At 37.8% G+C, this 23,484-nt stretch overlaps 1 protein-coding gene across 1 annotated transcript in view; it reads right to left on the bottom strand.

Moving 5' to 3' along the window:
• Positions 1–23,484, bottom strand: part of DZIP3 (DAZ interacting zinc finger protein 3) — a 130,379-nt gene that overhangs the window by 27,862 nt on the left and 79,033 nt on the right. The window contains exons 21-28 of the mRNA XM_014456995.2: positions 21,641–21,736; positions 21,361–21,488; positions 15,174–15,242; positions 12,107–12,203; positions 10,357–10,460; positions 8,133–8,220; positions 6,044–6,145; positions 2,631–2,756 (exon numbers count right to left, since the gene is read on the bottom strand). Coding sequence (XP_014312481.1) covers positions 2,631–2,756; positions 6,044–6,145; positions 8,133–8,220; positions 10,357–10,460; positions 12,107–12,203; positions 15,174–15,242; positions 21,361–21,488; positions 21,641–21,736 — 810 coding nt within the window. The remainder of the gene's footprint in view (positions 1–2,630; positions 2,757–6,043; positions 6,146–8,132; positions 8,221–10,356; positions 10,461–12,106; positions 12,204–15,173; positions 15,243–21,360; positions 21,489–21,640; positions 21,737–23,484) is intronic.

The raw sequence follows: 23,484 nt of genomic DNA, 5'->3' as shown, positions 1-23,484 counted from the left end.
TTTTTCTTAACAATATTTCTAATTGTTTATATTATCCTTATTTTAAAAATGGGACATAATAGTCTCAGTAATTACAAACATGTACAGAAATACATATAGGGTGTCTATTTCTGTAGGTACAGAAAAAGGTCTGCAAGTTAAAAGCAATCTGTAAATAGTGATTATTTCCTAGGATTCAATTGCAGGGCAATTTTACTTTCTGCTTTGTGTATTTCTTCATCATATACTAGAGGCTCGAGCACGGAATTCGTGCAAGGGGCTCAGCCCTCACAGTTGCGGTGTCTTGCCTTGGCCCTTGCAACCGCGGCCGGCAGTTTGCTTCGGCTTCGTCGTCTGGAAAGTCATTTGGCTGTCTGGTCTAATTAGCATATTATGCTTTTATTATTATAGATTTTGTATATATTTGTGTATTTCTATATTATTTGCTGTTTTATGATTAGCATTTACTACTTTTATAATTAGAAAAATAATAAAATTGAATTTTCAAACAACTAAGTAAAGATGAGAATACTACTAGAATGTCTACCCAATGTCTCATGAATGTTACAAAGGTGGTATGAAAATTGTAGTGACACCCCTGAGCCATGAAACCATAGCACAAAATTTTTCCCATATTTTATGGTAGTTCCTTATTAGAACCATTAAGATTCTAATTAATATCAAGTGAATATTTTTGGAGTACTACTCTGATTGCTATGATAATTATAAACATGGCATCTTTTACCTAAGCTTCTACAGGTTATTTTCAAATACAAGGCTATTACTCACAAAAACTAACAACTATTAACAGCCATTAGTATAACTCATACAAAAAGCCTAGTGAGAGAAGGAGCAGGATACTGCCCAGAAATTGGAGTTTGCCTCAGTATCAAGCTTTTTCCCAACAATAAGAAAGTAATTTTATTAGAAAGTTGAAGTAATTTAATGTTTTTTCAATAAAATTTTATCATAGTTCCTTATAGAATGGTGCAGGAACAAACCATATGAGTAACACTGTGAAATCATGGTGATAAAAAGATGTGGTACTTAATTAACATATTTTTTTAGAGAGAGGCAGCCTAAACAAAAATAAGCAGAGTCCCTTGGACTATATATTTCAAAGGGAGACTGTAAGCCACATGTAGGTACAAAAAAACTGACTAGAATATACTTATGGGAAAGTCTAAATTAGAAAATTTTTCATTAATTATATTTAACACTAGAGGCCCGATGCACAAAATTCATGCAAGACTAGGCCTTTCTTCCCCCAGCTGCCAGCACCAGCTTCCCTCTGGCACCCGGGACCTGGCTTCCCTCACAGTCCCGGCTTTGTCCGGAAGGTCATCTGGAAGGACGTCCGGAAGGATGTCCAGTATAATTAGCATTTTATGCTTTTCTATACTAATAAAAGCCTATGTCATCATCACGCCCTCATGCCGTGATGCCCGCATGCCGTCATGCCATAACAATCCATCACCAAGAGGCTGCATGTGCAGCAGGCATGTGCGGGTGGGCGGGGACATGACGTTGCGTGCGCAGCACTGAGGTGGGTCCCGCAGTGATGCCAGGGGTTCTGCAGCTCACGTGGCAACACCGGGGGCAGGACCCCCGGCTCTGGCCTACCTCTTTGGGGCAATCCATCGAGACAAGGCTGGGGAACCCCTCGAGTGCATGAATTTTGTGCACCGGGCCTCTAGTATTATCATCTTCTAGGAAAACATTTTTCTTTTAATAAAAATGTTTACTTTAACCAATATTATAACTAATAACTATTCACTTTAAATTTCTCTATTGTGTCTTTATATTAGGATAAGGCTTATCTAGCCATTTATAGCTAGAAAGGTTTATAACTTTACAGAATAATATGTTCCAAGGTGATGCTATTTACAGTGGGGCCTTGACTTACGAGTGTCCCGACTAACGAGTTTTTCGAGATACGAGCCGTCTCTCGGCTGATTTTTTGCTTTGAGTTGCAAGCTAAAATTCGGGTTACGAGCCAGCTTCAGATACCCCACCACTAGTTGGCGCAGCGAACGTCATAGTGAACGCCACAACATCAGCCCAGCATCACGTGTCTCACTCGTTCACTTTTTGATTTGACATACGAGTAATTTGAGTTACGAGCTCGGTCACGAAACGAATTAAACTCGTAAGTCAAGGCCCCACTGTATATTGCCTGTTTGGAGATAAACAATGTCCTACTGAATATATACATGTGTGTGTTTAAATTTTTTCTTTAGCTTTATAGCATAATTTAGTTTGTTGTGACTTGGCTTCCTTGCTTTTCAACCTACCCATTAATCATGCTAAATATAAAGTATCTATTAAAATATCAATCTACATGACATTGGTGCCTGCTATTGAAGGAAAGAGTAACTGTAAAGATTCTCTACTATGAAAATATACTTATCTTTGTATCCAAAAACAAAGCTAGTATCAGTTAATGAAATAAATATGCAATGTCCTTAACAGTGATCATATTTATTCAATTATCATTCAGTTATCACCACCATTCAGTTATCACCACCACCACCAGCATCATCATCATTTATCACATAAATGAAAAAAGAGAAGATGGACATTCATTCTGGAAGTCCACTGTCATGATAAAGAACTAGTTAATATCTATTCCACCAAGAAGAGCTTTGTACCAGGGGGGGTCTAGGTTGGCCAGGTGCAGAGATGGCTCCATGACAAATGGCAGGCATTCGAGGAACAGTGACTACGGGTCTAAAGAAAGATTCTTTCACAAGGGGTCTTCCCAAGAACTGCTGCATCTAAAATAGAAACAGTAAAAAATAAAAACATCTATTCATATGAGCAATGATCTACAGTCAGAGAGCAATGTTTGGGGAAAAGACTGATTTAAAATCTAGTTACAAAGCACAATAGAAATAATGGTGTCATAAAATTATTTAAACATATGAATAGGCTATAGCAGAGGGTAGTGAAATATACTAAAGAACATTGAGAGAGAGAGAAAAACAGAGTTCTATTCCCACTTCTCTCCATCTAGCTGCATAATCTTGAATGCCAAGTTACTAATTCCTATCTAATAAAGAGGTAATATGCAAATTGACCATCACTCCAACACACAAGATGGCCGCCCCCATGTGGTCAAAGATGGCTGGCAGGGGAGGGCAGTTGTGGGCAATCAGGCAAGCAGGGGAGGGCAGTTGGGAGGGACCAGGCCAGCAAGGGAGGGTAGTTGGGGGTGAAAAGGCCAGCAGGGGAGGGCAGTTGGGAGGGAGACCCAGGCCTGCAGGGGAGGGCAGTTGGGAGGGGGATGTAGGCCAGCAGGGGAGGGCAGATGGGGGCAATGAGGCCAGCAAAGGGGCAGTTAGGCGTTGATCAGACTGGTAGGGGAGTGGTTAGGGGTGATCAGGCTGGCAGGCAGAAGCAGTTAGGGGCAATTAGGCAGGCAGGCAGGCGAGCAGTTGAGAGCCAGCAGGTCCTGGATTGTGAGAGGGATGTCCGACTGCCCATTTAGGCCCAGTAGGATCGGGCCTAAGCAGGCAGTCGGACATCCCTCGAGGGTCCCAGATTGGAGAGGGTGCAGGCTGGGCTGAGGGACACACCCTCCCGCCGTGAACGAATTTCATACATCGGGCCTCTAGTCTATAAAATAAGAGAGTTGGATTAGGTGATCTTTGAGGCCCTCTCCCAAATGGAATATTATAGAACTATTCAAAGGAGCTCCTCCATGAGTACTGTCCTTGCTGATGAGCAATACTGACACTCAAATTCCATGAAAGAATCAAAGTTGTCTATAGATAATATTACTTTTGCTATTCTGTATTGGAGAGACCTTGTAACACCTGATGGAATTTTGACTTTATGTTTAGCTCTATCCAAGAACAGTAGCAAGTTTAACTGGGGTGTGCCTGGAGGATAATGACTTGAAGACATGCTTATGAGTGTTACTGCACTTCCCACAGAGTTGTGGAAAGCAGGCTCTTCTTAGCATCTACCAATAAGATGAATAAATTATTGGCTGGACCACAGAAAAGGACAGATTTACTGAGCATCTATATGTTCCAAGTCTAATACCGGCATAAAGTAGGGGTTCAACTATTTGTTGAATTAAAAAATTGAGTATCAGTATAGCTCTTGAGTAATTATCCTAAATAACCAATAGGTAAAAGGTTAATGAGGAACTTATTGGATTGCTTTTTAAAAATAAGGGTTGTAAAAGTAAGGGTAATTATAACGAAACTGGAAATATTGTCAAGCGAGGTAAGAAAAATAAATTTTGAGACAACTGGGGTAATACAAAATTTAACTGGATATTATCTATAATAATAAAAGCATAATATGCTAATTAGACTGGAGATCCATCCGGACAACCTTCCAGATGAAGCCAGGGCTGTGAGGGAAGCCCGGGTCCTGGGTGCCTGCTGGCGGCCAGAGGCAAGCCCAGCTCCCGGGTGCTTACTGGTGGCTGGAGGGAAGCCCAGATCCCGGGTGCTGGCGGCTAGAAGGAAGCCTGGGTCCAGGGTGCCAGAGGAAAGCCGGTGCCTGCAGCTGGGGGAAGGATGGCCTACTCTTGCACAAATTTCGTGCATCGGGCCTCTAGTTAAAAATAATTTACAATTCTTAAACAGAAAACGGTGTTATGATAACACCCAATAATATGAGTCCTTAATCTTTTAGGAATACATACTAAATTATATACGGATGATGTCACATGATATTTAAAGGTTTACTTTAAAATATTCCAGTGGGGAGGAAGAAAGAGATGACATGAAACAAGACTAACAAAATGTTGATAATGTTGAAGTTGGTTCTTGGGTTCACAGAGGTTCATTATACTATTCTATTTTCATACATATTTTATATTTTCATAATATAAAGTTTTTAAATAATGAACGAATGGTGGGTACTAAGTTAACAGTCCTGCTCTCTTTGAGGACAACTATTACATAACACTACTTTGCGGATTAGACAGCTGAGATACAAACATAAAAATATAATGAAACACATAAAAAATAATGGGCTAAATTGGAACAGTGCCCAATATGTGTTACTTCCTGTAGAATTACAGTGAATCTTTGGAGTTTCTCTTTCATTTATGTAACACATTCCTTAACAGGGTAGTCGGGTATGATGATGCTCTAAGCCAAAAATAATAATGTCTATAATATAGTACTCCTATAAAAAGCAGATTGACCAAAATATAAAAGGCAATACTATCATTATAAAAAAAATCCAGAGTGTGTGTCATATAATACTTTTAGCTTTGGATTTGTTTTTGAAACACAGTGAAAATCCAAATAATTTACGTAATTTTTAAATTCTTTAATTTATTCAACTATTTATTGAAATAACATTTCAAAGCTTTCCTACAAGCAGAAGTGCTGACATCAAAAGTGATCTGCCCCTAAATATCTCATACCTTTTTTCTTTTCCTATCCCCAGATCTGTTATGATAATAAAAATTATCACCTAATGATTCTGTTCTAAAAAGTATTTTGGAAAGTTGTACGTGTTTCTTGGGTTATGGCACTATGTTTCCCCAAAGGATAACATACATAGTATAGTATAGATATTAGTATATCTGATTAAGACTCACTGATCCTACAACAAGCAGGGAAGGGGCATAAATGGAAGGTGTCCTTCCTATTAAAGGTAGAATAGAAGATAAAATTTAAGGGAAAGAAAGTCCAAAGTAGAAGTGGAGGGGTAAAGTCAGCCTGCTAGGGTATTAGGCTGAAGTGTTTCAGTCATCTAGGGGTAACTTGAAAGCAATGGAAATTCTGAGCATTCATCAGTTTTCTCCCATGATGTAGAGGAGTGACAAGAGGAATGAAAATATACTACCTCTTTAGATATCAAATGCACCACCAAAATCGAGTGATACAATATAGGTATGTGACCTCAGTTGAGCCAGCCAACTAGTTTTATCATCTGAAGATGATAAATGGACATAATTACAATTGATATGCACATTATGTGCCTATCCATTTTGAATACACAATAAACAAACTGCATAGCCAGTGTTTTATAGCCCTTACCATTTTATCACAATGAAGATGGGAATTTTTCAAAACGTATTATTTCTTACCAGTATCTCAGGACTGGGTGGTGGTGGAGGAAGCTGGATTGGAGGCAAGGTACTCAAGGCAAATCCTTGCTTCACCTGGTTAATTTGTTCATTGTATTGTGTCTAGTAGAAAAAGAGAAACACTATTTTAAAGCAAAGTCAACTTCAAAAAAATAGCATATAAAAATACTTAATGCGTTTTGAATAATACAGCAAAAAAGAGTGATTCTCAATCTATTGTCAAAAAATATATAAAAACAACTTCTGACATAAAACCAGTTCTATAGAACATCATCCCTGAATATAAATAGTTGTTTTTAGAAGTTGTTGATTAACAAGATACAAAGACACATAATTCATAGTAATTCTTCCATGTTTCCATAATTTTGAGCCCCAAACTTGGAACCACTTATATAAAATGAATAGAGTCTAAAGATTGGAGAACTTATGAATAATACACTAGCTGATAAATATGGGGGGAAAGTATCTGCAACGAAGACTTGGATTACTTGCAAATATTCATTTTAAAACCTAGAGGAAAAATTTTAGAGAATATTTATCAAATATTCATATTTGTTTATCTCAAGTTATACTTCTAGCTTTCTCCAGTTCCACAGCACCTTTGTTTTATTCTCTTGGATTTGCCAAAAGACTAATCCCTGAAGCTTAGCATGCTTTTAACATTTTGTTGGCATTGTCCCTGTTTCGCTTTACATTTTATTTTGTAAACAACCCAAGAGCTGGAAAAGAAAGTCTTTTAGAAATCTCCACACAGAGAATACTGGTATGTGCTTGAAAGAAAACAAGGATACAGAACAAGGAGCACCTCTTTTGAGACTAGAACTCTGAATAAACCCAACAGAGATATTGAGCATAGTAAAGACTGAGTACTAAAGAGTCCAGGAAAAAAAACAGTCAAGACCACCAACAAAAAAACTAGTAAGTAAGTAATGGTTTGAGGCAGCTTTTCATAATTGAATGTCATTGTTTGTGTTGTGAAGTCACAAAATAGTCAACATTATATATAAACTTTAAGATAGAAATACAAAAATATCCAAAACCAAATTAATATTCCGTTATTTCTTTACATTACCTTTATCATAGTCCTAATAGTATTAAACCAATAATTAAGAATTCATTATTTTGCATTTGGAATCCTACATAATAAAAGGCTAATATGCAAATTGACTGAAGGGCAGAATGACCAGTCACTATGACATGCACTGACCACCACGGGGCAGACATTCAACGCAGGAGCTGCCTCCTGGTGGTCAGTGCACTCCTACACAGGAGAGCTCCACTAAGCCAGAAACCAGCCTCATTGGGGGTGAGTGCAGCGCCAGTAGTGGGAGCCTCTCCCGCCTCCACAGCAACTCTAAGGATGTCCGACTGACTGACATCTCCAAGGGCTCCTAAACTGCGAGAGGGTGCAGGCTGGGCTGAGGGCCCTCACCCCCAGTGCATGAATTTCGTGCTCTGGGCCTCTAGTAATTACATAAAAAGTTAACATTGAAAAATAATAGGGGTCTGCTTATCTCCCTTTTTAAAAAAAAGAAAATAATTTTTTTATTGGTTTTTATTAGAGGAAGGGAGGGGGAGGGGGAGAGAGATAGAAACATCAACAATAAGAATCATTGATCGGCTGCCTCCTGCACACCCCACATTGTGGATTGAGCCCGAAACCTGGGCATGTGCCCCCAACCAAAATCGAACCCAGGACCCTTCAGTTCGCAGGCCAACGCTCTATCCACTGAGCAAAACCAGCCAGCGCATTAATCTTCCCTTTAATTCTGTAAACACACAATTACTAAAACCAAGTTAGGCATTTATTCATTATTGGAGCAGAGTTAGCTTTGAAATTCGAGAAAAGTTAGGTGTGAGGCAGACTGAGTTTATCATTTACTATACTAAGTTGGTTGCTAGCTACAACCAACTATGTGGAACTAATAGATCTCAAACATCAAAAAGGCATAAACTTTAGTAACTGAAATGAAATCTATGTTCTTCTTTAAATTTCTCTAGTAATTGTTTTTAATGTTAAATGTTTTCTTTAAGTATATACCATCTACAACATTCAGTCAATTTACTCTAAATATACTTTACAACTTACCCTAAGGAATGCAATCTTGTTTCTGACATCTGTCACAATGGCATTCCAACTGTCTACTGCAGCTTTTAACTGAAGTGATTCTAGGTTGCTGGTGTAGAAAGGAGACACAAGAGGAAGTTCTTTCTTTTTATATAAGAATTAGGTTTCCAAAAATTTCCTTTATGTTCTCTAGCATATATGTAAATAATGTAAAACAACAAAGTTGTCTCTATCACCAACACTTACCTCAAATGGGCACAGAGTTGTATTAAAAATAAAAACAAGGACTAGAGACATAGGTATTTTTTTTCCCCAAGAGAAAATATAACTTCTTTAGCACAGCCAGGTGTTTTTTTTTTTTGTTTGTTTGTTTTCTAGAGTGGCAATATTTTTTAGGACATATTATAAAACCTTTGCACAGGAATTCCTCTGCAAAGTGGGAAGGCAGTAAAAGCCAAAGAAGGAAATTGCCCTAACCATCTGATGTTGAGAATTCTCTCATCTTGAAAGCAGGTTTTGGACTGTCTCCACGTGAACCCTAACATCATAAGGCCATAGTAGGCTTACCAGGCTCTTTTGCAAATTAGAAAAAAATACTCCATATGGGAGGGTAAATGAGAAAGAAGTATCTCTTATGCAAGGATAAATTACATTGTTGCTTCTATGCAGTGCATAATTGCCCAAACACAGCAGCTCTACCAAACATACCTACCAAATGACTTAAGTAGGAATAGCATTGTGGTGTTTTGGGTCTGCCATCTACAGAAGAGAGATTTCAAGAGACTGTTAAAACACCCCAGCCTAGTATCATCCAGTACAACAATTTTAAAAGAACAGAACAAGCTGCTATTGGGATCATCTCACACACAGAGGCTTGATAATATTATCATTTACAGAGCATTTTTCTCCCTCTACCAAGCAGAGACTAATTACTTAAAGCAGTGCTTTCCTGACCTGACTGCACATCAATATATCCTGGAAATCTTGTTAAGTCTCAGAGATTCTGATTCTTGGAAATAAAGAGTGAAGACCATTAAAATAATTCTTTAGAAAAATGACGATGTGCCCCAGCTGGATGGTTCAATTGCTTGGAGCGTCATCCCATGCACCAAAAATGTTGTGGGATTGATCCCTGGTCAGAGCACATAAGGCTATCAATCGAAACATCCAGCTATGTTTCCTCTCTAAAATCAATAAACATTTCCTTGGGTGAGGATTAAAAATAATAATAATGATGCCTTGGTTCCAGAGATTCTAATTCTCTTAAGTTTGAATTTATACCTCATAAAATTATAAATTTAAGAATTTCATACAATCTGCCCAATATTTGAAAATCACTCATATAAAGCACAGCAGGAAATTGCCTTTAATGTGTGATTTTAGATATGTTAATACTGATTCTCCCTCCCCCAAAGTACTCTGAAGGTATTTAAAAATCAAATTGGTATTGAAAAGAAAACAATTAGAAAAATTTTCCACTTAGAATCCACCTTGGTTTGTAAATATCTGATCTTCATTGTTGTCTGACTGAGATTTTTGATCTATTTGACTGCAGAGGAAGGGAAAAAAATCTGTCAGAAGCTATTATTGCATTCAGTAGATTTCTCAGTACTGCAGCAGAAGCAACAAAGAACATCCAAGTGACTAGGTGACCTTTGAGGTTTAAAAACCCAAGAGCTTCTTCATTCCAAAGACTCCAATGTCATTTATTTAAAATGAGAGGCCCGGTGCTCTAATTCATGCACCAGTGGGGTCCCTCGGCCTGGCATGCAGGATTGGGCTGAAACCGACTCCCTGACATCCCCCGAGAGGGCACAGGCCAGGCCGAGGGACCCCACAGGTGCATGATCGGGGCCAGGGAGGGACGAGGGAGGTTGGCCAGCTGGGGAGGGACCGCGGAAGGGCTCCAGGACATGTCCAGCCAGTCTCGCTCAGTCCCGATTAGCTAGACGCCAGCAGCAAGCTAACCTACCAGTTGGAGCGTCTTCCCCCTGGTGGTCAGTGCATGTCATAGCCACTGGTCGACCGGTCAACTGTCTGCCCCCTGGTGGTCAGTGCACATCATAGTGAGCAGTTGAGCGGCCTTGGCATATCACTAGCATATTACGCTTTGATTGGTTGAATGGATGACCGAACCCTTAGCATATTAGGCTTTTACTATATACATCACAAATTATGTTCAACCTTGGAGCCACTTGCAAGTATCTCTGAGATCAAGATGAATTAAGGAAGAGGGAAAAGTTACCTTGCTGCCATCTGAGTCACCCTGGCAAGATGACTGAGGCATTCCTTTTCAGTCTGCTCTAGATGAAGCAAACCAAAATCTCTACGACACTGTAAGAAATACACCTGCAGATTTTTAAGAGAAAGAAAAAGAAGTTGAAGGTGTCCTTGTAAATGAATACATTCTTTTCTCAATCATTTCATATAAATTTTAAGCTATTTTTCAATCTCTTCCAATATCATCTGAATTTCTTGACCATTGATGCTACATTATAAAAGCTTTTTGATCAATTCTGCAATTCTAATTTTTTATTCAATGGTTACTGGGTTTGTAAACATTCTAGAAGATTAGTTTTCAAACCTGCACATACACTGGAATCATCTCAAAAGTTTTTAAACCAACTTTAAAAAATGATGGCAGTCCAAGAGATTCTAATTTAATTTATACTAGATGTAGCCTGGGTATTGAGTTAAGAAAACTCAAAATAATCCCTGCTGTTTGTTTTCTAACAGATGAAGGGATAAGAAAATAAACAGACTCTATAGGACCATGCAGTGCAATGGGCCTTGGAGGTAATCTAGTCCAAACCCACAGCAAGAATCCCTTCTGTACTATTATTGAAAATAGCTTATTATTCTCTTGGACAGCATTAAGTGTTTCTAAAATTAATGGAATTAGAAACTTTCTCACTTAAAACAGTGAAAAACAAATGCAAACTTGAGCACTTAAGGTATTCTGAGTTTTTTGTTTTTCACTAAAGCTAGCACTCCAACACTTTAACTCTTCAGATATCACTCAATTGTTGACCTCTGGATTTCTAAGAACTCTGCTAAAGAATAGAGCTTGGGAGATCTATAATGATTTTAATGTCAGTGAGCTTTCCAAAACTTGAATCTTATTGTATATCAAGTTTGGTTATCTATTAACAAAAACTATACACATACAATCTTTTTTTTTTTTTTTTTGAGAGAACCTAGCTGTGAGGGTCTAAGCCAGTGGTTCTCAACCTTGGCTGCACATTAGAATCACCTGGGAATCTTTTTAAAATCCTGATTTCTACGCCTCATCCTCCGGAAATTCTGTTTCTTTGTCATGGGATGAAGCCACAACATTAGTAACAAAGAAACAGACTATCTAAATCAGTGGTTCTCAACCTTGGCTGCACATCAGAATCACCTAGGAATCTTTTTAAAATTCCCCCATAACAAAGAAACAGAATTTCCGGAGGATGAGGCCCAGAAATCAGGATTTTAAAAAGATCCCAAGGTGATTCTAATGTGCAGCCAAGGTTGAGAACCACTGTTCTAAGCTAACCTAGAAGAAACTGGGTAACTTTCTGGATCCAGAATGTAAACTGGTTTTTTACATTGGAGTGTATGATGTATATGTGCTTTTGGCAAATTTATGTAAGAAGCAAAGAAGGGAGATTATGGCAGCAGTGAAATATAATTCTTAAAAATTTAGCTTGGTGACCAGGCTTTATGGAAATGTTCCCATGATGTCTGCATTTGCTATATATATTGAAGCAAACACATTTCTTGGAGTCATTTGAGAAAAACAACATAAGATCATAACACTGTAGTAATCACATACAAAATGCCAATGAGTCAAAAAAACCCACAAGGTTGGAGCTGATTTTTTTCAAGCTGATCCTAAAATGCCTTATTTCTCTTTATTTACAAAACAGTTTTAAAAAAAACCACCACATTCTTTAGTACATTAGTACACAAGTAAACTTGCTTCCCTGACCCTCCCTCCCTCTCTCTCTCACCTCAGCTGTTAAAGCTCTACTAGTTTCTGCATTCAGTTTGCTTAAATATGTTTTAATTGTGGTTTCCATATTAAGCTTCTCCATTTCCCACTGAGATCTGAAATACGTGATCATTAAAGAGTCAGTAACATTGCAGCAAGAACAGACTTTTCTTATTTAAGAGGAAGAAAGGTAACAAGCTACTCAATGAATAGATAATGATTTCTGAAAAGTATACAGCATATAAAAGCAGGAGAAGACAATACTTAAGCTTTATTGTTATCCTTTACTATCGAGAGCATAGAAGTTTTAAAGTTGTCAATATAGAGGTAATGATTTAAAACTTGGCTCTCAAGTTAAGTTGTCTGAGGATGAATCTCAGTTCCACAGTTTATTAAATGTGAAACCCTGGGCAAGTTACTGACCTTCCTTCTACCTCAGTTTTCTCACATGTAAAAGTGAAGGAAATTGTATTACTTACCTCAAAGAACTATAGTGAAAGTTAATTCAGATAATATACATAAAGCACTTTGTGTTTGGCACACAGTAAATAATGAATAAATGTCAGGTATTATCATAATTAATAAATTTTACCTAAAGTTTCTTTATACAAGCCTTTTTATCCAAGTAATAGTAACTAAAAATGTTTTTATTATCCGTGTCATTAAAGCTAGGTCACTGCAATGAAAGTATTTTATTTTTCTTAAAAAATATATTTTATTGATTTTTTACAGAGAGGAAGGGAGAGGGATAGAGAATTAGATACATCGATGAGAGAGAAACATCGATCAGCTGCCTCCTGCACACTCCCTACTGGGGATGTGCCCGCAACCAAGGTACATGCCCTTGACTGGAATCGAACCTGGGACCCTTGAGTCCGCAAGCTGACACTCTATCCACTGAGCCAAACCAGCTAGGGCACTGCATTAAAGTATTTTAATGTTATTACATTCAACGCCTCAGAATGAAAACAAATCCTACAGCTTAAGAGGAAAGGAGATGATGATAGGACATTATTTATCAGGGACATTATGGAAAATGGCTACCTGTAAGGTTTCTCTTTTTCTTATCTCATTTCACCTTGAGCTACAGAACTCCAGAGCAATACAAACCACTGTCTTAAACGGAAACAATTAATTGGAAATATAACATGGTAATAGGGAACTTTCACCAAAGCTATCCTCAATGTTTTATTATTATAAACATCTGGATACTTGAGTATCTGACAAACACTGAAGAGAAGCTTGATAAATCAATATATTATTAATACCATTAAGGTGAGAGTGTTTTGCGGGGGGTGGCGGGGGGTGGGGGGGATCATAAAATGTCCAAGAGAATTATTATACCATTGATTATAGAAAATTTGCCTACAATGAGACAAAAAATAGATAAATTGGACTTCATCAAATTAAAAACTTTTGTACTTCAAAGGCCATCACCAAGAAAGTGAAAAGAGCCCTAGCCAATTTGGCTCAGTGGATAGAGCACTGGCCTGCAGACTGAAGGGTCTCGGGTTCAATTCTAATCAAGGGTATGTACCTTGGTTGCAGGTTCGATCCCCAGGCCCAGTCAGGGTGCATGCGAGAGGCAACAATCAATGTGCTTCTCTCACATGAGGTTTCTCTCTCTCTGTCTCTCTCCCTCCTTTCCACTCTCTAAAAATCAGTGGAAAAATATTCTTGGGTGAGGATTAACAAAAACAAAACAACAAAAAAAGTGAAAAGACAACCAACAGAATGGAGGAAAATATTTGCAAATATTTGATAAGGGTTTTGTATGGAGAACATACAAAGAAAAATTAAAACTCTACAGTAAAAACACAAACAATTGAATTTTAAAAATGGTCAAAGGATATAAATAGACATTTCTCTAATCAGACAAACAAATGGCCAATAAGCACATAAAAAGATGCTCTACAAAATTAACCATTAGGAAAATGCAAATGAAAGGAACAATGGTATACCACTTCACATCCATTGCAATTGGTAAAATAAAGACCAATAATCCAATAAGTATTGGTGAGGATATAGAGAAATCAGAACTATCATCCATTGTTGGTGAGATTGTAAAATGGTGAACTGATCTAGAAATTAGTTTGGCAGTTCCTCAAAAAGTTAAACAGAGTTAACCACATGTCTTAGCAATTGCATTCCTACATATATGTACTAGTACATCACCAAAAGAGAATTTAAACATGCCCACATAAAAACTTGTACACAAATGTTCTAACAGAATTATTTATTATAGCCCAAAATGAAAACAAATGAAATTGCCATTACCTGATGAAAAGAAAAAAAATTTGATATATCCATACAATGGAATATTATTTTTCCACAAAAAGAATGAGTACAGATACATGCTATAACACGAATGAACCTTGAAAAAAATTATGTTAAGTGAAAGAAGTTAATCACAAGAGACCACACATTAAATGGTTCCATTTATATAAAATGTCCAGAATAGGCAAATCCAGGGGCAAAAAATAGACTACTGGTTGCCAGAAGCTTGGGGAAGAGAGAATGAGGAGTGACTTCTAATGAATCCAGGGTTTCTTTTCAGGGTGATAAAAATGTTCTGGAATTAGATAGTGGTGATGGTTGTACATTTCTGTGAATATATTAAAAACCAATAAATTATATATTTTAACAGTGTAAATTTTATGCAGTATGAATTAGATCTCAAAAAAGCTGTTATAAAAAAATTACCTGCAGGCAAATCTATGAATGAGAACAAAAGTTAAGTCAGTTTCATAAAGCAGTCACACCCAGTTGTATTGATTAGGGTAAAGAGATAAGAACTCAATAAGCTCTAGTCCCTGACAATAGTGTGATGTGAGACAATAATTTAGCTGATTTATTCTCTCAGCAGTTTTCTAGGGCCAGAGCTAAAGTGAACATAACCTCCGAATTTGTCTAGGACACTTCTAGTTTATACCTGTTGCCTCAGTTATTATGAATACTGCTCAATTTCAGGCTCATAGTGCCCCAGGTTGGATGATAAATTATATGGCTGTCCTAGCCAGAACATGCTGAGTGAAATACAAAGTTTCAGAGAGGGTGCACTCAACCAAAGCAACGGCTGTTTGTACCTTTTCATGGAAAGTTGCTCTTTAAGGTTCTTGATCTCATTATCTTTAGCATGGTTTTGACGCTGCAATCTAAGCAAAGAAAAAAGTCATAAAATGTTAGAAATTATTTGTCATTATAGATGAGGAAGGATTAAGTATGTCCATTTGGGGCCAAATTGTTGAGTCTGAAAATAACTAAACTCTGATACCAAGTCCTTCTGAAATATATCTTATTTCTGATGTCTGATTTACTGACTTCACAAAGAAAGAACTAAGTTTAACTCTTTAGTTTCAACTAAGCTATAAATTAGAAAGCCAGCGACAAGAGTTATTTTATCTTGTATTCCCAGCTCAGTGATTCGGAAAAATATCTTTACTTCTTTGTACTTCAGTTTACCCACTAGAAAACAGAGATGGTAACTTCTGATGTCCTAGGCCAGTGGTTAGCAAACTGCGGCTCGCGAGCCACACGCGACTCTGTCCCCTTGAGTGTGACTCTTCCACAAAATACCAACTTCTGCGCATGGGCCACGAAGTTTCAATCGCACTGTACGTGCGCACCCACATGTGGTATTTTGTGGAAGAGCCACACTCAAGGGGCCAAAGAGCCGCATGTGGTTTGAGAGTCACAGTTTGCCGACCACTGGCCTAGGCCTATTGTGGGATTGAGAACTTAAAGTTCCTTAAAGAGATATTATATCAAGTCATGCAAACTATTAAAGACATAGTCTGAAAGAAACCAGACCTAAAATATAGAAGTAATAAAGCTAAGTTCAAGTAAGAATTTTAATAAGGACTATGAATTAAAACTAGGAATCACTCATATAACCTAATCATGGGAAATCTGGATAAAAATTTTGTATAAATCAGAAAACATAATCTGTGATAGCTTAAAATTCATATGCAAGAAGCTATTAAGAAAAATGCAAAGTAATACTTTTTCGTTAACATATATTCACATCCTATTTTTTATGTTCCTTCCTTGTGCTGCTGCTGTATTTCTCTTCACAACCAAGCTTTTATATTGCCCTGTTAATCTGCTTCAGTATGAAGCGATTTATAGCAAAAACATATTTCTTTTTAAGTTTCTAATATGCGAGACATTTGAGATACATAGGAGTATTGGTTAATATAAATTATTGGAATAGTAAAGCCTTAAAACAATGACTTTAAATGTTGGCTAGAATGCTCACTACTTGATTTCAGAGACTATCCACTCAACTTTACTCGAAGCTTCTTAGAAGCTGTATAGAGACTTACAATCAATGTTCTATTGGACTAAAAATGTAATGAAAGAAACCAGATCTCTTTTTATATAAGAGGTCATGTTCTGAAGTAAATAATAAGAAATACAAGCTTTGTTATTGTAATATACAGGAGAATAGAAAGAGAGTTGGACAGTAGTAAGATTTCTAAAACTGGCATCTTCCTTTCCTTTGATACATCCATATTTTACCCAGTTCCAGTTTACAGTGGGTGATAAGAGTTGACAGAGCTGCTAGGGAATACAGAAGACCTGGATTTGTAAGTAATAGAGGGTAAGGTATGCATAGTTCTTATCATCAAGCTTGGATATGAACCAGCTATATATGTTCAGGCAGTCATAACTTCAGTCATATTTTTCTCATGAATTACATGATAGGGTAGAATTAGATTTTCTTTTCTAAAAGATCTAAAGTTCTCAAGCTTATTCTGGTTGGCTATTAAGTTTATTATATGGACTTTATTGACAGCAGTTTCTTAACATTTATTAAGTGCTTATTGTCACTTGTACAAAATGTCACTTTTCTGTAAAACTCTGTTAAAATTGCAATCATCATCAATATTTATCAAACATTTACTGTAGGATTGGCACTGATTTAGGACAAAGAAAAAAAGTTTATTTTTTGCTTCCCACTAAACACCACATCCTAAGATGAAAGAAATCAACATTCTACAATTAAAGATTATTTATATTTTTATCACATACTCTTGGGATATGATCAAAGTTAAACAAAAATAGGCTCAAAAGCTTATATGAGAATACACAGTGCTCATACCTTTTTTTTTTTGCCTAGATGCCCTCTGTCTTTTCTCCCATCTCATCTTACCTAGCCTAGGTTCAATATTATGTCTTCAATGAAGTTCTTATCGCAACAGAATCCCTATAAAATATAGCTCCATTTGACAGTTATGTGCTTTTTAAAAGTTTAAACTCTTCGAGATAATCGTAGATCCACTTTAAGTTGTAAAAAATGACACAGTCAGAACCCAGCTACTCTTTACCCATCTTTCCTGCAATGATATCCTGCAAAATGACAGTATAATAACCAGGATGCTGACAGTGATCCAGTTCAAGATACTGAGTTTTATCACCACAAGGATTCCTCGTTTTGCCTTTATAGCCATATCCACTTCCGTTCCACTCTCATCTCCTCCTTATAATCTTTAAACCACTTGTCTGTTTTCCATTTTTATCATTTTTGAAATTTTTTCATTTAAAAATGTAATAGAAATGGAATCATATAGTATATAAGCTTTGGGGTTTGGGATTTTTCACTCAGCAGAGTTCTCTGATGTCTATAGTATATGTAGAGATATCACTACTTCGTTCCTGATGGTGGTGTTTGTGTCTTCCCTTTTGTTCAGTTTGTTAGAGGTTTGGCAATTTTATTGATTTTTTCAATAAAATAAAAACACAGCTTTGTTTCATAGATTTTTCTCTAGTTTTTTGTTTGTTTGTTTCTAATCTGTATTATTTCCCACTGCTTATTTTGGTTACTTTTCTTTTTTTGTGTTCTTGAGGTCGGAGCTTGTATTATTCATTTGAGACGACTTCTCAGAACTGCTTTAGCTGTGTCCCACAGATTTTGACATATTATATTTTCACGTTAGATCAGTTCAATGTATTTTATTTCCCTTGGAATAATTAGGTATGTTTAATATAAAGTATAAATAATTATGTAGTTTCCAAGTGTTTGGAAATTTTCCTGTTATCTTAGCATTATTGTTTTCTAGTTTGAGTCCATGTGATCTGAGTGTATGCTTTGCATAATTTCAATTATTTTAAATTTACTGGGGTTTGTTTTATGGTACAGGTTATCATCTATTTTGGTGTATTTCTTGTGGATACTGGAAAGCATAAGGATTCTGCTGTTATCTGGTGAATTGTTCTATAAATATTGATCAGATCCTGTTGGTTGATGGTATTGTAGAGGTGGTCTATATCCTTATTGATTCTGTCTAGTAGTTCTATAAATTGCTGAGTAGGGTGTTGAAGTAACCAACTAAAATTGTACATTTTTCTATTTCTTTCAGTTCTATCAGGCTTCGCTCCATATATTTAAGGCGCTGTTTTTGGTACATACAACTTCGTTTTGGTGCCTTCCTGGTGGATTGATCCTTTTATCATCAGTAATGTCCCTCTTTGTCTCCAGTAGTTTACTTTGCTCTGATGCTCATTTTATCATATTAATATATCTTAATACAGACACTTCTGTTTTTTTGTTTACATAATGTATCTTTTACCATCTTTATACTTTCAACCTACCTATGTTGAAATTGAAGTTTCTTGTAAATAGTGATTATTTTATCACATTTTTTGTTACATCTTTGAAATCCTCTCTGCCAGTATCTATCTTTAAATTGGTGTATTTAGACCATTTACTAGTATATTTAAGGTAATTATTGATATGTTAGTGATTAGGTCTGCCATTTTGTTATTGGTTTTCTGTTTGTTTCCTCTGTTTCTCTTTTCTTACCTTCTTTTGGGTTATGTGAACAATTTTTAGGATTCCATCTCTGTGTAGCTTTCTTAGTTGTTGCACTAGGTATTATAATATGCACACATGGCCTACTGTTATTGATCTTTTCCTATTTCTAGCAAAGTGTAGAAGGGCCGATTCACACTGCTTTGATAGAGAGAGGTAAGAGCTCTGGCACCAACTGGGGAGATGGGGGGAAAGGAGTGGTGGAGACTAACACCAGAGGTGGAGACTCAGCTTCCCATAGAGAAAGAAGGGATAAAACCTACCATTGACTAGTCCCACCTCAAATCAGTTTAAGTCCACAGATGCTGGGTAGAGGTAGAGGCTTAGCTCATAGATGGACCACATTGATGCTATCCTGCGAGAGGAAATGAGCACTATCTGCTCCCTCCTGGTGGAGAATGCAAGATCAACCGCCTGCTCAGTACTGCTACCCCAGCAGAGGAATCTGATTCCTGCCATCTGCTTTTGTCAAAGCATACTATCTTCTTCCAAGAAGTGGTGTGGGGCTGCTGGTCTTTGGCTGGAGTAGGTGGGTAGTGACAAGAAGGTTTTTAGTTGTTGTATTTTCCTTTTCCTGTTCCTTTGGCTAGAGGGAACAGGTTTTCCTTTGAGTTTTCACCCTATGCCTATTGGCAGTCAGCAGTCTCTGCAGCACCTTGTCTAGGATATATGTGAGGCAATAAGGAAAATCACTGCTGTATCATTCCTCAAGTCCAAGGTCTCCAGACTGTCTGCTTTCTTCTTCCACCTCTCAGAGTCTTCCTGTTTATTTGTTCTTTTAGGTCCAGGGTATTTTAACTGTAAGATGGAGGACTTATAAGTAATGGAGCAACTACATCTTGGTGAAACTGAAAGTCCCTCTGTTATATGTAATTTTAATCCCCTATGTAACCTATACTCTCTACTAGCTAACAGTTAATGTCTAACACGTCTTGGTATCCTCTACATATGTCTTACATAATTCTTCTCACAGTTAGTACTTAAATGTTTGGTGAATGTTTAACACTGAATGCTTATTGAGTGAACATATATATATATCCCCTAAAGTGATCTGTCTGTAGTCTCGAGCATATAAGGGTGCCTAGGTCAGCTATCAGAGTTGAGAAGGGATATCCTCAAATTATGAAGGAGAGAGGAAATTCACCTGCATGCATGACATTACATTACTGATCTCTGGTATTATGTAACACATTTCTGGACTGGTCATTATCTTCCAGGCTAAAAGACGAAGTTTTGAATCCTTCTTAAGTGACTGCAGTGCTTAGCTAGCCCATGCTATCTTAGTTTACTCACCTACTTGTGAACTTGAAGGATCTCTCTAAGTCCAGCAGGGACAGGCCTGAAAGTATTTTCAACTGATATTAAGTTGCCAGAGCTATGGCAATCAGTTCTTAAAAACATCTTCAGGATGGATGAGATGATATATAGGGAAAAACTTAAGACCTAAATTTCTGCCAAGTATTTCTCTAATTTTACAATTAGTATTTTGGACTCCTCACTTTAAAATTATTTCCTAGAAATTACTTATTCTCCTTATTAGCAATCTAGGAACTGCGAAAGATTTCAAATTAGATTTCCTAGACTGGCCAGCATGACTCAGTGGTTGAGCAGTGACCTATGAACCAGGAGGTCACAGTTCGATTCCCGGTCAGGGCACATGCGCAGATTGCGGGCTTAATCCCAGTGTGGGGCATACAGAAAGCAGCCACTCCATGATTCTCTCTCATCAATGGTGTTTCTCTCTCTCTCCCTCTCCCTTCCCCTCTGAAATCAATAAGAATGTATTTAAAAATAAATTAGACTTCCTAGATGACTGGTATCTTGTGGTACTATTATTGCTCATTAGAATAATTAAGTTATATTATTCTTTAAACTAATACTCATCGGAGGCAGTGATTATTAGAGTAAAATAAAGACACTTGTTTTTTCCTATTAAGTCAAAATTTTTAGTCTTAGGCATTTAATCCTTAAAGTTATAAGAGAAATGAAATTGGTGCAGTTGTGAAGAGTCTCCAGGAATTTAATCTATTTTAACTCTCTTGGTCTTGGAACACAAACACTCTGAGGGACCAACATAAAAAAAAATATACAACTGATTCCATGATGTCTTTGAGGAATATATTTATCATATGCTATAAAGAAAAGGCCAAGCATTGATCACATTTTTATAAACTAAAATCATGATCTGAAAGTTAATTATCTTCCTCATGAAATTCTATTATCTTCACACTTGTTCATCTAATACATGAAAAGCTTGATATATAGAGTGAGCAGTTGCTTATTTCTCCATTTAGCTGGCAAGGCAAAAATAGAAATGGTTTTTAAGCAAGTGCAGTCTGTGGTTGGCAGTTCCTGATATGCAGTCACAATGCCACCTAGTGGGCACCTATGATTATCTTTTAAAGACTGTTCACTATGGAGCAAACCCCAAATTTTGTTTTAAAAGGATTTGTACTTACTTGGAAACCTTATTGATTCCAAAAGCCACTTGTTGATTAAGAGATGCGATGATTTTATCTCTCTTTTTAATATGTACATGGTTTTCTTGCAACCGAATTATCACTTTTTTCAACTGCTTCTCAAAGCCCTACTCAAAGAAAAATACAATTTCAGTTAATTCTGCTCAAGTCACGAGACATTGAAAGAAAAAAATTGGGTTCTTTAGAAAAGAAGATATCATTTAGTTGAACATTTGAATTACCTCTGACTTGCCTCAGAACTAATGGCAAAAGTACTTACTTCACATTGAGCGCGCAATTTACAAAGCTGCTGTTGTCGAGCAAGCTTTTCCTTCAAAATTTCTTCATATTCTGCAGATACCTTACAGGTTGAGCCCTATTGAGCAAATGGAATATGCATGCTTTATTTTCCTCTTTTAAAAAAGCATTAATAATTTAGTTTCTTAAAGGGGATTTAAAGTTTTCATCTATCACCTATTCATGCTGTATAGGTATCAATGCAAACATCCCTTCTGATCAGTTTAGATAAACACAATCTCTCCCTCATTACAGCATTCACTAAACAATACAAGTTACTTGTCTACTGATGTTACAATTTGATAAAATTTCCTGGCATGCTTACCACTCTTTAGGCTTTTTTTGGGGGGGGAGGGCAGTTAATGCTTTTACTGTCCAAAAAACAAAAACACTTTATGAGGTAGGCAATGGATACTTCCATTTTGTAGATGATAAAATAGAGTAACTTGCCCAAGGTCACACAGACAGGCAGTGGAGGCACCTTAATTACCCAAGCACTTAATATTATTACATGACATACCTTAGTTTAATGTTCAAATTCTCCACTGTATTACAAACACTCTAATCATAGGCCCATGTCATAGTATAACTCTTGAGACAAAGCAGATGCTAAATGATTTTTGAGTAAAAGCATGAATTTATTTTCAAAAGGGGTATGACATTTTATTCTATTTGCAAGTTCTCATGGCTATTAAATGAAAACAAAAGGCCACACGTTTAAATTATACTGTCACATACAAAGCTTAGAATATTTCATTTCACTGAAAATATACACATCATATCTACACTAATAAAAGAGAAACATGGTAATTAGCGTACGACCTCTACCCTTCCCATTGGCTAATCAGCATATCCTTATGCAAATTAGCTGTCAGCCAAGATGGCGGCCGGCAGCCATGCACTGAAGCGAACAGGGAGGCTTGCTTGCTCCATTGATGGCGGACTCCAACGTTCCCCGCCTGACTTGCCGGCCTCTCAGCGGCAACTCTAAGCAACTATGTTGCAAATACAGAAGCTAAACAAAACCCCAGAAACCAGCTTTCAGTCAGCCGGGCTTCAGTCAGCCTGACCGCAACATTGTATCAAATACAGAAGTTAAAGGCCAGAAACCTGCTTTCAGCAGCGAGGCCTCAGAGCTAAAGCTGGCCCAGAATAAAAAGAAAAAAAAGAAAAAAAGGAGCGGTTGGGAGCTTCAGTCACCCGCCAGCCTGAAAACGGCCCTCAGCTACTTAGCCAGACTGGCCAGGCACCCCAGTGGGGACCCCCACCCTGATCCAGGACACCTTTCAGGGCAAACCAGCCGGCCCCCACCCGTGCACCAGGCCTCTATTCTATATAGTAAAAGGGTAATATGCCTCCTGGCACCAGGATCAGCGGAGCAGTGAGGCCTCCCGGCACCGGGACCAGCATAACAGGGGGGCAGCGGCCCAAACCCCCTGATCGCCCTGCAGCTCTGTGTGTGACAGGGGGTGGGGCCACAACCTCCCTAACTGCCCTGCTCTGTTCATGACAGGGGAAGGTGCCCCAACCCCCTGATCAGCCCTGCTCTGTGCCAGATAGGGGGGAGCTCCCCAATCACCTGATCGCCCTGCGGCTCTGTGTTTGACAGGGTGCGGCGCACCAACCCCCTGATCAGCCCTGCTCTGTGTGTGACAGGGTGTGGCGCCCCACTCCCACCCCCCCCTCCCCCCGCCCATGGACCTGCTCTGTGTGTGACAGAGTAGAGCCATAACCTCTCCATTGGCCCTGCCCTGAGTGTGACAGTGGTGGCGCCCAACCTCCTGATCGGCCCTGCTCTGTGGGTGATAGAGGGTGGTGCCCCAACCC

The sequence above is a fragment of the Myotis lucifugus genome, unplaced genomic scaffold, assembly GCF_000147115.1.
Source record: "Myotis lucifugus unplaced genomic scaffold, Myoluc2.0 scaffold_67, whole genome shotgun sequence".
Taxonomy (NCBI): domain Eukaryota; kingdom Metazoa; phylum Chordata; class Mammalia; order Chiroptera; family Vespertilionidae; genus Myotis; species Myotis lucifugus.
Note: the sequence above shows the minus strand (reverse complement) of the source record. Positions and strands in the feature narration are given on the sequence as shown.